Source organism: Gigantopelta aegis, chromosome 6 (genome assembly GCF_016097555.1).
Source record: "Gigantopelta aegis isolate Gae_Host chromosome 6, Gae_host_genome, whole genome shotgun sequence".
Classification (NCBI taxonomy): Eukaryota; Metazoa; Mollusca; class Gastropoda; order Neomphalida; family Peltospiridae; genus Gigantopelta; species Gigantopelta aegis.
Window position 1 is genome coordinate 71,055,791 of NC_054704.1, and position 16,005 is coordinate 71,071,795.

Sequence of the window (16,005 nt, forward strand, 5' to 3'; positions counted from 1 at the left end):
AACTGTACCATTACTCAAGACTATATCGTTTTGGTGGTGGTGGTGGTGGGGCCGAGGAGGGCAGCCTTGTAGTTTGGTTTCGAGTTCAGGTTAGACAAAGAATCATTGTCAAATCATTACACCTGTTGTCGTTCGTCTAGCCCAACAGCAAGCAGATTTCATTTTCATCGACGTCCGAACCCAATGCACATATGTTGTCATTCCTGTATTCCAGACAAACAATATTACTCACTTGAACTGGCCTGCACCTTCTCCTAATTTAATTTCAATAGATCATGCCTGGTATATCATTCAGAGGCATGTTTATGATTGCCATATCCATCCACAATCTCTTGAGCTGGAAATTAAAGTTACTTTTGTTTAACGATACCATTAGAGCATATTGATTAATTAATCATCTTGCTTCTGGTTCAAGAATGGCGCAACATTCCACAACGACAATACTTACCATTTGTGACACCCAATAGCCGATGTGTATTTTTGTGCTGGGGTGTCGTTAAACATTCATTCGTTCATTCCACAACGACAGCTGAATCGTCTCATTTGGTCAATGCCAAGATGTGTACAAACCTGGACTGATGCTCACGGAAGTTACACGTAATATTAATGTTTGCACCTTCATTTTTATGAGTGTTTTCTTCCTGAGTAGACCACTCTTAACATAACATAAAATGGGACACCAAATTATTTTAACAATATTCACATTTTCATAAATAATTCGTTGTTGATTAACTTTTTGGGATATGTAATGTATCCTGTATACTAGTTTAGATGGGTTCCAGTAATTAAACACGATTAACCATTTTAAAAAAGGACGAAGAACGAGACAAAGTATCCTATAAGATTAAAAAACATATTATTTTAATTAGCGTCAGATTAAGGCTAGTAGATCAACGCAGATTAAAGAAAATGTTCGCGCCACATGGAGACATTACAAAACGCAACCCAAGACAGGCATGCGCTACAACAGCTATCTCTGAAAACCCTATGACCTTACCAGGTCCCGATATACGGCATTATGTTATTATCATATCTGTGCCCTGGGGGTAGTTTATATCAGCTGAAAGGATGTAATGTAGACTGTTGTGTGGCTAACTTAATACCTTTCGCTTGCACTTCCAGCGTTCAGGAAATAAGTTAAGAATATGTTACCTACGGCAATTTTGAAAGGTTTTTGTCGTAGAAAAACGCTCACTTACGGTAATTTTTAGCCTTGCTACAGCAATTTTAAACCAATAATGTTAATATTGCAACAACAAAAAATTAAAGTAAAAATAAACAAATTGTATCCAGTGGGGAAAAAAACAACAATTGTCATCCGTAAAACTCCTGACCTACGAAAATTCATATATCGCAGAGCTCTACGGCAATTGCTATCGATGTAGGGCAGGACGTAATCCGTTGGTAAAGCGCTCACTCGAAGCGAGGTCGGTTTGGGATCGATCCCCGTCGGTGGGCCCATTGGGTTATTTCTCGTTCCAGCCAGTGTACCACAACTGGTATATCGAAGGCGGTGGTATGTGCTATCCTGCCTGTGGGAAAGTGCATATAAAGATCCTTTGCTGCATTAGAAAAAATGTAGCAGGTTTCCTATGATGACTATATGTCAAAATTACCAAATGTTTGACATCCAATAGCCGACGATTAATGATACAATGTGCTCTAGTGGTGTCGTTAAACAAACCAAACTTTTGCTATCGGTAACGTCGTTAAGTTTGAACCCTGGAGTGCGATTTGATACGGAATCTACACTAGTCTAGTCTGTGTTGTTTCTCTACTTGACATAGCCTACCATAAACCCTGAACAGTTTTGAATCCCATGCTGCAATTAGAAAAATTACTTGATTCAGTGCAAAATATCAGTCTGTTATCAAATTTGAATTTTTTAAAGGGTCATATAAAATAATAAACGATATTGTCAGCAACTTCTACCAAGTGCCAATTACTAGTTTTCCATTTGGAAACCTGCAAAATTCGCAAGGCTCCCGAATAATTCTCCGATATAATCGTAGAGACAGTCATCTCAAGTAGGAATTAAAAGCGTGCTAACATGTAGTTTTGTAAAAGTAATAAATAAATAAATAAATAAATAAATAAATAAATAAAATAACATAAATAAATAACATAAATAAATAAATAAATAATATAACATAAAACAGGTTCACCGTTGTACTGGCACATACTGCAGTATACAAATGCAACGGATTTAAGGAACATGGCAGTAACTAAGATTAACTTTTCCTTTACGTTTATTTTGTGACTTTTGTGTATATTATATCCAGTTAACTTTCAAACACAAGGCATGGGTACACACTTTAGTAATGCAAAATTAAGGCACACTAGTTTTCTTTGGGCGTGTTCATACAGTGTGCATGTGTCTTATTTGAAAGAACTCATTCCAGCCAATGTACTACGACTGGTGTATTAAACGTCATGGTATGTGCTATCCTGTCTGTAGGATGTTGCATACAAAAGATCCCTTGCTACTAATGGAAACATGTAGCGGATTTCCTCTCTAACACTATATGTCAAAATTACCATATGTTTGACATCCAATAGCTGATGATTAATAAATTAATGTGATCTAGTGGTGTCGTTAAACAAAACATAATTAACCTACCAGACTAAGATACAAAATAAAATGATACTACGATTTTTGCAAAACTGAACTTTGCTGACAAAAATATTCTTTAAATTTCTTAAATGTCATATGCGACAAGTTTATTTGTTTTTCCTGTGTAGATCAATGTAAGATTCCACATTTTTGATATCACATTTGTGCTGCCTGAGTGGGTCACTAATTCGTATCAATATCATTACAATATGCTACTGCACAAAACGATACGCCTTTGCTACTTCGTCGGGGGGTGGGGGAGGGAAGTGGGGGAGGGGTAGGGGGGCGGGGCGTAGCTAGGGCCTGCACGAGTCCAAAATATTGGACTCGAATACTAGAGGGTCAAACTCGATCCGGACCCGAGTACCCTACTTACATAAATGACAATGAGACTAAGGAATAAATTAAAATAGCATTATGCATCTTATTTCCAGCGCTGAACATGGATGCCAAATCATGCCATTGTATTATTCCACACATTCGACTTTTGTTTTCCCTTTGTGTCTCATAGCCTTATAATGTAAATTCCGGCCTAGGATCCATCCCTGTCGGTTGGCCCATTGGGCTATTTCTAGTTCCAACGTGTGCACCACAACTGGTATATCAAAGGCCGTGGCGTGTGCTATCCTGTCTGTGGGATGGTGCATATAAAAGATCCCTTGCTACTGACGTAGGAAGCGGGGGTTGCGGGGGGGGGGGGGATGTGTCCCCACTTTTTAGCAGCAGCTATGTTTTATATTTAATATATATATATATTTATATATACATGTATTTATATGCCCCCCCCCCCCCCCACACACACACACACTTTTGGCGCCTTCATACGCCCGTGCTTGCTACTAATGAAAAAAATGTAGCGGGTTTCATTTCTAAGATTATTATTATCATTCCATTCCAATATTTATTTACATGCTCATATACCACGAAGGTTTCAAGCATGTCTGTCCTGGGCATAATCTCTGGCCTTTGCCAGTGACCAAGTCCAGGACAGAAAAGGGTGGGGGATAAGTTTGAGGTGGGCAGATTTTGGAATAAGAATTTAGTTGTGTCCAGCGACTGCGCGGACCGACTAGTAGACACCGAAAATGGGCCGTGTTCTGACTGGCTGAATTTCGATTCCTTCGGGTCTAACTAGAAAAAGCTAAAGTCTACGGAGAATAACTGCACCTAACATCATGTCCGGACTAAGAATTTAAACCCAAAAATAAGTTTGACTGCTCGGCCAAAAAGGTTTTAAGGTGATTTGAACAATTGAACGGGCGCCAAAGTAAATTGCGTTGGACTATTTATAAAAAAATAAACATAAAGATTTTGAAGCTCGATCGATTATTATCATGTCAAAATTACCAAATGTTTGACATCCAATAGCCGATGATTAATAACTCAATGTGCTCTAGTGGTGTCGTTAAACAACAGAGTAATTTTATCTGTAGGAGAACGGCCACTCCAAGACTGGTTTGTTCGATCTATATCTGCACTAGATGGAGCTTTAATGAAATTTAGAACGTGATGTTATTGGCACTGGAAATTAATTTGATGTAGGCTAAAGGGAGACAATTCTACTAGTACGGCAATCTTTTTGACAACGTACGGTTTTAAAACAAAAAATGGTGGAACACGTCAAAATTGACACGATTCACCACGGAAACATGGTCTGTATAATCTATAATCTGAGTTTATTTCATTTGTTTTACTGTGTGCATATTTTTGGTAGTCAGTGTCTGTTAACTAAAGAATAATTAGTTTTATATATTTTTTAAAATATGTATAATACGGTAACTTATATTACCAATCCATGTGATTTCGACCCTCTTGAGTTGTCGAGTATAATGCTTAATAGTTTGTAATGCTTCTACTTGCCTCAGGTATTTAAATTTTGCCATAAATTTTGCCATTATATACATATCATGATGATATCTATGGTAAAATATTCTATATTGCTTCCCATCTAGTAACTGACTTCACTATTTTCAGTTTATTCCAGTAGGCTATAATGAAAATTTTTAATGTATGGTTTCCAGTAACTAGTCCAACTGGACGTAGAAAGTGTAGTTCTTTCTATGTCCGGATATTGTTATGGAAGGACTTTTCTTTGGCACTGTTACTAACCATAACCCTAACTATTTATGATAAGTATTTATAATGTTCTTTATGCATGACAGTGCCAAAGGAAAGTCCTACCATTGTTACATGCCCTATATATAGCTGGTATTAAAAACTTGTGGCACCATGTTTTAACCGTTTCTCAACCGAAATACAGGGGCATAGGCTGGGGAGGGTGTGTGTGTGCGAATGAACCCCCCTGCTGAAGAAAATGGTCAGCTTTCAGAACTAAAACATACAGGTTTTTACATATGGAGTTTCTAGTGGTGCAAAAACAAAATAGAAAAAGGGTCCACTTGGTTCATATTCGACCCCCCCCCCCCCCTCCCCGTCCAGATCACGCTACGCCCTAGCCCGAGTACTCTGACTGTAAGAGAGCTAGACGGACATTTGGACATAAACACGCTCTCATTACAGTCAGAGACCAACCTATGTCTTTTTTTGGCAATTCCTGACTACCAGACGGTAGGCAACGAGTCCTGCTCTAATACCACAACAATCCTATGTTTGACGTCAAATACCTTTACATCAATCATTTTCGAGTTAAGTGATACAAAAAAATCCACATATTAATCACTAATACACTTACTACAGAAAGAAACCCGACAGCACCCACATTCAGCTACGCTTCGTGACACTCCGTCGCAACAATTGCAAAGCTCGGCGATCTATTTAAAGACATAGACCACGTGATCGCGCACTGGGCGATTCCGCCTTGTGCAGCAGTTACAGGGGCCGTCTCATATCAAGCGGTTATTATTTTCATAAACAAATCGTCAGTCAAAAAAGAACTTGTAAATCAGCGACAAATATCATTGTCGTACTGTTAACTGCCAATGCGTATCGATGGGTAATCTCATTAATTGTGGCTACATTCTACGCTGAAAAAAGTTCTAAACCTTTTTTTAAAACTCCCACACACCCTCTCGTTTTGAGTACAGTTTGTGGCCCTGATCAGAAATCGTGGTAGCGTACTTGAACATCAAACTGATATAAGCAGGTTAATTCCCGACATCGGACCTGGCAGTCATTTGTGGCCATACATGCATACGGCGAAACTCATCGCCATCGGTCCCTAGGCGTCAGCTTGTCTACTATGACGGAACTCCTGTCTACAACTGATCATTGAGTATTGTGTTACAGAATCGGTCTTTGTTCAGTTGTTGAAAACAATTGGGCTGTGTTCTACGTAGGTTAATTCATTGTCAATAATTATTAACTACCATACATATATGTGATTTACATTTGCTTGGATAAAACGATCGTTCATATGAAATTAGTTATTAAGCAAACAGAATACTTACAACCACCCCAAACAAAATTTGAACTATTTTTATTACTTAATTTACTAGTATCCTACCGCCTTTTTCTTCTTTATTTTTCTTTTGCTTTTTAATGAGATATTACACCACAGTTTCACATTTGAGTCATTTCCGCATATTTCTTAGGGAGTGGGTTTCAGCTCAGTCGTTTGAGTGTTCGCGTCGCAGGATCGAACAACCTCGATGGATCCATTCAACCAATTGATTTCTTTGTCGTTCCAACTAATGCACCAGAACTGGTCAGTGGCCTGTGGGAAAGTACATATAAAAGATCCATTGCTAATGTAGCGGGTTTCTTCTCCAATACTCATATCAGAGTTACCAAATGTTTGACATCCAATAGCTAGTGATTAATTAATCAATGTGCTCTAGTGGTGTCGTTGAACAAAACAAATTTCAATATTTTTTAGTTTGATCTGAATAGCAAAACAACTATAAGATACGTTTTAAAGATCGAATGAGCTATGCACCGATTCAATTTTGATTTTGCAGTAACAAGCATTGCCATCCTTCCCCTTAACGCCTCGGAATACATCTTATGATACCCCATCCCCTCAAGAGCGTTACGTAATTGTTGAAGAAAAAACCCCCCACACACACACTCTACTACTGTACTAATGACTAATTCATAAAACATAAAATAATCAAATTAAATTACTACTTACTTTATCTTTCATAAGAGGAGGCAGTACGTAGCACATACTTTTGCCGTATCCTGTCGATAACACCCAAATGTATCCTTCAAATTCAAAATGGAATCAATAATGTGTAATTGTTTTGGTTTAATGACGTAATGAAATCCAAATTCATCCAAAACGGCATTGGCCAACTCTTCCATGTTGTAACTTCGCTTGATATGAGACGGCCCCTGTAACTGCTGCACAAGGCGGAATCGCCCAGTGCGCGATCACGTGGTCTACGTCTCGAAATAGATCGCCGAGCTTTGCAATTGTTGCAACGGAGTGTCACGAAGCGTAGCTGAATGTGGGTGCTGTCGGGTTTCTTTCTGTAGTAAGTGTATTAGTGATTAATATGTGGATTTTTTTGTATCACTTAACTCGAAAATGATTGATGTAAAGGTATTTGACGTCAAACATAGGATTGTTGTGGTATTAGAGCGGGACTCGTTGCCTACCGTTTGGTAGTCAGGAATTGCCAAGAAAAGGCATAGGTTGGTCTCTGACTGTAATGAGAGCGTGTTTATGTCCAAATGTCCGTCTAGCTCTCTTACAGTCAGAGTACTCGGGCTAGCTACGCCCCTGAAATAGTAATGCATGTATATAGAGCACTATAGCCAGAGCTTCTGTGACAGTGGGGACTAGTGTCTTTCTCAAGTCAACCATTTTAATAAAATGATTGTTCTGTTTCTCTTTTAAAATTTATTGCAGAGTATGTTTTGATTTGATTTGGTACTGGTTGTTTTAAAAGTAGAAACATTGGCTTTAATTGTCATTTTATTTGTTTGGCAGGTGAGACTTTAGTCGTATCTATGCCATTATCTGCTACCATGACGATCAGATTCCCACGCTACCCTAGAGAACATTATTCTCTGGAGGTATTCACTGTTCAGTCTCTATGGGCAGGCAATTCTCGTCTTTCTAGTTTGGTTTTCGTGACATTTGCTGCGTTGTTGTGATTCTCTGTTTTGCTACATATATGATTACCCATATTTTGTTTTTACAAATGAGGCCGTTCGCTCAGTTTATTTGTCATCATCATTTAGATCATTCCAAATATAATAGAATTGAGAAGGATTTTTGGGGGGGTCCATGGTCAAAATGTAAAGAACATGTTTAGTGTAGCTCACTAGCTGTAACAGTAGAATGTACCAACACTCCACAGGTCAAACATATAAAGTTGTTATTTTTTTCTGTATGGCTGTTAACTGTAAAAATAGAATGTAGCATCACTGTCAAAGTGTCAGAACGTCCTTAGTTTCTGTTTTCTTTATCAGTTTGAAAACATAACATCTAGTAACTCAGATGTTTGAATTCTCCTCCCTTCTCCCGCACCCAGCTTTCATTTGTCATTTCCATTGTATTATTTAGTAACTCAACATCCATTTGATCCCGAAAGTCTGTTTGCTATTGGTTGTTTCTGTTGTAACATTGGTAGTAAATTATTTTTTTGTGATGGTTAGTAAAGTGAAATAATTTTGCCATGGGTTAAATATTCTTTTGTTGCCTGCTTTGGTAAAGGTGTCAGTTTCTAAATATTTCCAGTGATTATTTTTAATATAAACCCATTAATATGTGATTGTGTGTTTTTGCATTTTTCTTTCATCTTGTGATCATTTTAAAATCAAAATTATTGAAATTGATGAATTATAAATCTTTTTTTATACATTTTAAACTCATTCTTTACATGTACATATATGTAATATTAAATCTATATATCATATTACTACATTTCATTTCCATTTTTTATAGATTGATCCATTTCTACATGTAGTTTTCACCTTACTTTCAAATCATGATCTTTTAAAAATTACATCATTGGATGATTGACATTGAGATGTATCTTTTCTGAGTAAACCTAGTGATGTAAGCCATTGATAGGTATGAGATGTGATAGGTTTGAGATTTACATTTTCTTCTGTATTTCCAGACCATAGACTTGTCAAAGCTTTCTGAAAAAGAAAGATGGAGGTATGTATTGTAATGCTTATGTACTTTGCTTTCTTTCTCTGTTTGATTTTAGCAGTATTTATTATACCATACACATGACAGTGGGAATGGTAAAAAGGCAGGGATTGAATGTTCTGGATTTTGCTTTATGATTTTGTCAAAATCATAAAATTATGTACTATAATTTGGCATTCCATTTCATAATCTTAAATTCTTACGAGTCTACAACCTAAACCTGTTATTCACTGTAACCTTGTGCATTAAATAGTAGAATTGAATATGGAAAAACAGGGTTCGAAATTGGCTGAAGCTACAAATTCTGCCAGACCTAATCAAAGCCTGCAGGACCAAACTTGATCATAAAGTATAAATGCCTGTGGCAAAAAAACTGGTCACGACTGCAGTATTTCAATCACTGATGAAAAAGTATATTTGATTATTGTATTCAATATTGTATTTATGTAGTAAGATTTAATATAATATATTGGGTGTGTTTGACAGGATAGAACATCAGAGATTACATGAGAAGCACAAAGGTCATGAGACGATGCACGCTGAAATGGCTCTTATTCTGCTCGCCACGTTGGTGGTTGCCCAGATTGTCTTAGTTCAGTGGAAACTGAGACATTTCAAGTCTTATCAGGTATTTTTGAAATAAACTTAAGAATTTCAACAACAAAAATTAAACTCATTAAAAATGTGTTAAAAGGAGATCATTCAATTGCTGCATTCTGTTACAAGCATTGTTCCACTAATCTGATATTAATTAATATAAGACTCCATCGTATGTGGTCATATACCCGAGCTGGTAGAAATTTCGACCTGGGACAAAGCTTGGGACTCAGCCGAGTCCCTGGGTCGAAATTTTTACCACCGAGGGTGTACTTTTTCTAACTCACATGACCGCATATGGTGTAGTCTTTTTCTCTCATTCATTTAGTAAATAAACCATTATTTTACACGAACAGACAAAACATGGCTGAACAAGTAACTTTTTTATTTGACCATTTTATCATAAATAAACTACACTTTCATATTTACTATGTTTGTTAAATGTGTTAAATAAAATATAACACTACAAATTAACAAGATATCTTTTAAAATGAAGGTTTTAATAACAAAATATTGATTTAAAACTAACTGTGTCTAATGACCTCGCGTCACCATCTCGCATTAATATGACGTCATATATTACTTACAACATCATTTCAAACACAAGCGCGTGATATCCCATGTAAGATAGAAATTTCTTACATAGCTTTCTTTCGTGGGATAGCTCTGTCCCATATACCTTAGGATGAGAGAAAAAAAATATGCTGAATGCCACATCATAAATATTGTAAGATAAGTATATTAAAGCAGTCAGCAGTAGATTATTTTGGAACAACATTTTCAATACTCTGTAATTTATTAAATTGTGTTTTTAGATGTTGAAGGTTGTGGTCATATTTTAATTTTATTTAATTTTTTATATTTCAGAGAGCAACGTTATTGGGAATGTGGCTAATTCCTGTTGGTTTCTGTGTAAAGTTTGGCTGGGTCCGATTCATTGTGGTGTGGGCTATCTTTTCCATTATCACAACTTACATTGTGTATAGGGCTTCCAGGAAACCCTTGTATGGGCGAACACCCAGGTACACACATAGTCTGTTCATTTATCCAGTCAATGTACATAATAACTAATTCCATTTTAAATGTCAGCACCCTAGCATGAGTACCCAAGCAGTTTTTGAGTCATTTCATGCCTAAATTTGGATGAATTTCATCGTACACAAGACTAAGCTATTACTGTGTCTAGGTGTGTGATAGTAGCATTGATATAATTACCTTTTGAATTAATGAAATGGAATATTTGTTCATGTAATGGAGAATGTACGAGGAGGTGTAGATTCGTGAAAAATAATTCACAAACAAATATTTAAGATGTTATTGACTAACAGAGATTTTTTAATGATTTTCATTACATATCAAATATATTTTTTCGCATAAAATATTAGTGGCTGTATATTAAACGTGTTTCTGATCGTTCTAATATTTGTACTATGTTAAATTTCATTTTATTTCCTAAAAGTGTTTTTTTCGTACGTACGAACTTATTTGAAGACAAAATCCAGTTTCGGCTTCTTACAAATATTAAGATGACCAGAAACATTAAATATAGAGACACTGATATTCTAAACAAGAAAATATATTTAATATATAAGTTTAATCGTAGAAGTATTTTATTAGTCGGAAATATCTTACAGCAAAAACTCAGGAATGTCCCTTTAATTATTTTTTATGAATCTACACTTCCGAGTACATTCTCCATCTTAATCCAGTATTCATTAAAAACAATTACATGACTGCTAAATTAAATCTTATGTTAAATTAAAATTTTATCTTTTGAACAACAAATATTGGTGAAAATGGCAAAGAATATTCACAAAACTAATAACATAAACCGATAGGATCCTTTTGGGCCTAACCTGAATGATTTGATCAGGAAATCTTCAGCAGTGGATGGCTGGCATTAAGCGTGAGGCACATGTAATCTCATATTTCTAATTTAGTTTGCGACAGTCATCGCTGTGTTCCACCAGAATACATTATTATTGCTAGTATCAGGTTTATAAGGCTTAAATTACATGTTTGTTTGATGATGCAGGTGTTTGGCGCTGTGGGCTAAAGCATTGTACTTGTCTACAAGGTATAAGTTCTGTCAGTAGTGTGTTCGAATCCCTGACCTGAATGCTGAAAGAGTTCAGGCTGCATTGTTTCAAAGGTGTCGACTCTTGTTGAAAAATAATCTACACCTAGAACAATAGTGTGATGTCACAGGTATTGCTTAATGAGACTTCATCACATTTTAAACTATGGTTATTTGGTGTCTAGCGTGATTAGTTATTTCGACACTTTGTTGAGAAAGAAAAAGAGAAGATCGACTACCAGCACACAAGCTACTTCTACAAAACAGCAAGAGTTCTTTTATGTGCACTTTTCCATTGACCAAACAGAACATACTATAACCTTTGGTGTACCAGTTGGTGTATGTGTTTGTGTCACTGGTTGGTATGGGATAAACTAGAGTCCATCAATCTTGATACCCATTGCATCTCAGGCAAGTGCTTTATCAGTGAGCTACATGTGTCCCCTATATATTACTTTTGATTAAGATGCCAGACTTCTGTATCACTTGACATCCATTTATTACTTGTTAGACAAGATTATTAAGACAACATTGGTGCTGCTATATGAATCTATGATACTAAAGCCCCGGTAACACTGTCAAGGATCAGGATGCCGGGTTAGCCACAGATACGATCTGGCATCATTCGTGACTATCTGTTGTGGTCCGTAGAGGTCTGTAGTTATCCGTATTAAATCCCTAATCAATCATACTAGTACTTGTATGTCCATGAAAATTTTGAATGTCCAGAAATTCATTACAGATCGAACAACTGTAGTACATCCTTAATGATCCATAGAAGAATGTAATAATCCATACTTAAACAGTACTTATCCATACTTAATCGTAGTAATCCCCAGTCTCAAGCCCCAGTCACACTGTCAAGGATCAGGACACTGGGTTAGCCATGGATACAATCTGGCATCATTCGTGACAATCCGTTGTGGTCCGTACTAAATCCGTAGCAATCCCCGTTGTCAACTAACACTTATCCTTAATAATCCTTGGTTTATCCATCGAAAACTGTAGTTAAACCATGATGCATTCATAGGGGACCACGGATAGACCACTATCCGGGGTGATCTATGGGGTTTTCATCCGTCATGTATCCGGTCGGACGATCCTTGACGGTGTGACCGGGGATTTACTGGAGTGTTGTGTTTCCTGTATTGAGTACCATCATCATTCTATATAATGTTTAAGTCTGTGTTGTTTTCTTTTAGACTTGTCTACAAGTGGTTTCTCCTTGTCTTCAAGATCAGCTACGCCGCAGGTATCATCGGCTACATCATTGTCATGTTCACTATATTTGGCATCAGCATGCTGTTCCTCGTCAAACCGCAGAATGCCATGGACTTCGGTTTGCTTATCCTCTTCTATGGGCTTTATTTCGGGGTTGTTGGGCGAGATTTTGCCGAGGTTTGCTCCGATACAATGGCAGCTCACATTGGGGTGAGTATGTCAATATGTACTTTGAATATGAATTTGTTTTGAACATGTTTTTATGTGAACTGTGGTCTTGCTGTTTGATTAATGAACACGGATGTTTTCAGTTTATTTTGTAGTTTGAAGTCTGAAAGCATGTAATTTAAACCCAGCATCCAGTAGGAGTATCATCACCTTTTTTTTTTTATAGACACCATAATAAATGGATATAAGCTATTCATAATCATGTAGAGATTACGGTAGCATGATTTGTATTTCTGTCCCGGACCAAATCACTGGCTATCCAGAGATCGGGCCCGGGACAGACATGCTTTAAACTCTAGTGGTATATGAGCATGTAAATAAATATTGGTAATGGTAATTGTAATGTATATGTAGGTGTGAGGTATCAACTGTTATCTCACTTCTAAAATACTAAAATTTATTGTTTTTATAGTCCAGTGTCAAAGAATTATTGTCTTAAAAATAAAAACATTACATCAAATTCTGATTTTAAAAAATGGTGTACTTTTTTGGGGTCAAATTTAATACTTATTATATTTTTTCTTTTTCAGTATTACTCTAAAACAGGTCTACCGTCAAAGAGGTTAGACCCTAATATATGTGCAGTATGTGGCAATGAAATTTTAGTACTAAATAACGAAGATGCCATCATTGAAAGTACCTGTAAGTTATCATGTAACCATGTGTATCCTTGACAACTATGGCTTCGGTTTTACAAATCTTTTTAGGCTACTGGTCTATCAGCCACTGGAAATATTCCTTAATGTTTGCTCCCAACCCATCACATCCTCCCCCCCCCCCCCCCCCCCCCTCCCCAGACCACCAGCATGTATCAGGAGTTTGTTCATTTTATCATATTTGTTTTGACTTAAAAATTGTAAAATCTGATCACAAACCTACATATAAATTTGTGTTGTTGATTTAGCATAGTCATTTGCCTTAACAAGATGTCAGATTTCACGAGTTCTGCATACGAGGCTGGTGCATTGTGGGAAAGAAGGAGACGTGTCCATACTGCAAGGAGAAGGTCGATTTGAAGAGAATGTTTCCAAGTCCGTATCCTTTGTGTTGAGAAGTGTTTGAACATGCTCACTCTGTTGGTTTGATTAACAAGTAACAATGGCTGATACCCGTTTTAACAGGTTACGTTTTGAATGTTAACACTAGGATTTTTAATGGCAGTGGCGTAGCCAGCATGAGGCAGACAAGGATTTTCCCCAGATTTATTTTATTTTTCCTATGACACTGATATTTATTTTACAGGTCTGGGTTTGCCTCAGCATTTTTTCCTCTCTGGCTACGCCCCAGAATGGTAAATCTACTTTCCTTTGTTCATATTGGGGGTGTGGTGGGGTAGAGGGTGGTGATAAGTGCTGTACACAATTTAATAGCAGGAATGGTTTTAGTGTTACAAACATATTGTTGGGGGAGGGGGGTATAGGTAAGATATGCACAAAATTACCAACAGTGTTTTTATTTACAATTAATGCATCCAACAACCATGCAACGATTACCTTTTGTAAAATTACAGCTTCTAAACTTTGGGTGTCACTATACACACTTGTGATAATTTAAGGTTCTCTATTTATTCTAATCTACAGGAGGTAAGTGGATATAAACAAGAAATATTTGACCAACATTGTATGTACGCTTCAACTGAAATGGTGGCCTTTATTTATTTTTATTTTTTGTTCGTTTCTTTCCTTAACTTGTTTACAGATGGGAACGGACCAATGTAATGTATGGAAATCTTCTGGACTGGATCCGGTATCTGGTTGCTTGGCAACCAGTCATTATTGTTGTAGTTCAGGGAATAAATTGGGCACTGGGTTTAGAATAATGAACAATAAACATAACCTTTATGAACCACGTGATCAAGTTGTGTACAGTATCAGAACATTGTCCCATTTCTGTTTTGTTTATAGTGTACCATGTCTTGTTTGTTTTTTGTGAGCGTGTGTATGCTGCATCTATAAATTAACATGGGTTTTGTGTGTGCGTGCGTTTGTGTGTGTTGGCACATGTATGAATGCATTTGTGTGAGCAGTGAGGATTTAGGATTTTTGTTTTATTTATGTATTCAAAGATGTAAAGATTAAAATCGGTTTCATGAAATGGTTTTGCTCATTACTGTATCAATGTATACTTGTTCATGTATATTTACAATATTTTTTATTCATGTGTATAGTAAAAGGAATTATTACCCATATGGTTAAAAATATCATTTCAAGATGATACGTCCCACTGAAGCACCAAGTGAGATGTAACACTTCGACGTGATCGATTGGTGCACTACAACCAAACAAGTTAAATGATATAAATTAAGATTGATTATGGGTAAGAAATAGGGAATTAAACTCGCAACCATTTTGTATATCATGTTTATCTCCCGGATGAAATAAATTTCATGGTCACTTGCTAAAGCTTGTGACAATTGAAAAGTATTTCACGAGGGACATAAAGATATGTAATGTAAGCTCCTTTAATATTATATAAATATCACATATGGTTCATCAAGCGATAATTTGATTGTAAACTTAATTCTCTTAAATAAAAAGTTTAAAGTTTTTTTTTTTTAACGACATCACTAGATCACATTGATTTATTAATCATCGGCTATTGGATGCCAAACATTTGGTAATTTTGATATACTTAATAAAAAACCTGGTATATTTTTCCATCCCATAGACAGGATAGTACTGGCTTCTCTTCAATAATACCCTTCAGTAGAGAAAGGAATAGTCAAAAGCAGCATTTCTTTGGAACGGTTTGGTGAATTGTCATTTTGAAAGTGAAGAATTGACTACAGAATATTTCGAGAGGGCATGCAACAAAGTACCTACATTATTCCATAATACACCAACATTCAGGCATGGTAGAAGCAAGTAGACATTTGGTGGGGGGTGGGGGCTGACAGATCAACACCCAAGTTTCTAGGTGGGTTTACTACCAATAATTTTCACAAAAAGGCCCAATCGACCAATATAATACATATTCTTCACTAAAATGAAATAATTCATTACATTCATCGGTTAAAATGTAGGTTTTCTATGTTGAAGTTGAGGCGAGAGTGAATGAACAAATTAATGTTTAATGACTTCCCAGTACACACCCATTCAATCTCGACTGAATTTCACATGGTCCAAACATCCAGTGTTTCATGGATGAATACAACAAAGCGAAGGTGTGTGAACATCTAGCACCTTCCCATTCGGATCTGCA

At 36.5% G+C, this 16,005-nt stretch overlaps 1 protein-coding gene across 2 annotated transcripts; it reads left to right on the forward strand.

The window, feature by feature from the left end:
* The first annotated feature begins 4,175 nt into the window (after nucleotides 1-4,175).
* On the forward strand, nucleotides 4,176-14,898 carry LOC121376060 (RING finger protein 121-like). Of its 2 annotated transcripts, XM_041503838.1 has the most exons (9): nucleotides 4,212-4,266; nucleotides 7,509-7,594; nucleotides 8,647-8,687; nucleotides 9,168-9,309; nucleotides 10,146-10,300; nucleotides 12,558-12,786; nucleotides 13,335-13,468; nucleotides 13,738-13,839; nucleotides 14,503-14,898. In XM_041503838.1, exons 2-9 carry the CDS (start codon nucleotides 7,529-7,531, stop codon nucleotides 14,621-14,623), a joined length of 990 nt encoding a protein of 329 aa, XP_041359772.1. In that variant the 5' UTR covers nucleotides 4,212-4,266; nucleotides 7,509-7,528; the 3' UTR covers nucleotides 14,624-14,898. The 2 variants fall into 2 exon arrangements, with proteins under 2 accessions (XP_041359773.1, XP_041359772.1); XM_041503839.1 differs by lacking the exon at nucleotides 7,509-7,594 and having other exon boundaries at nucleotides 4,176-4,266.
* The last annotated feature ends 1,107 nt before the right edge of the window (nucleotides 14,899-16,005 follow it).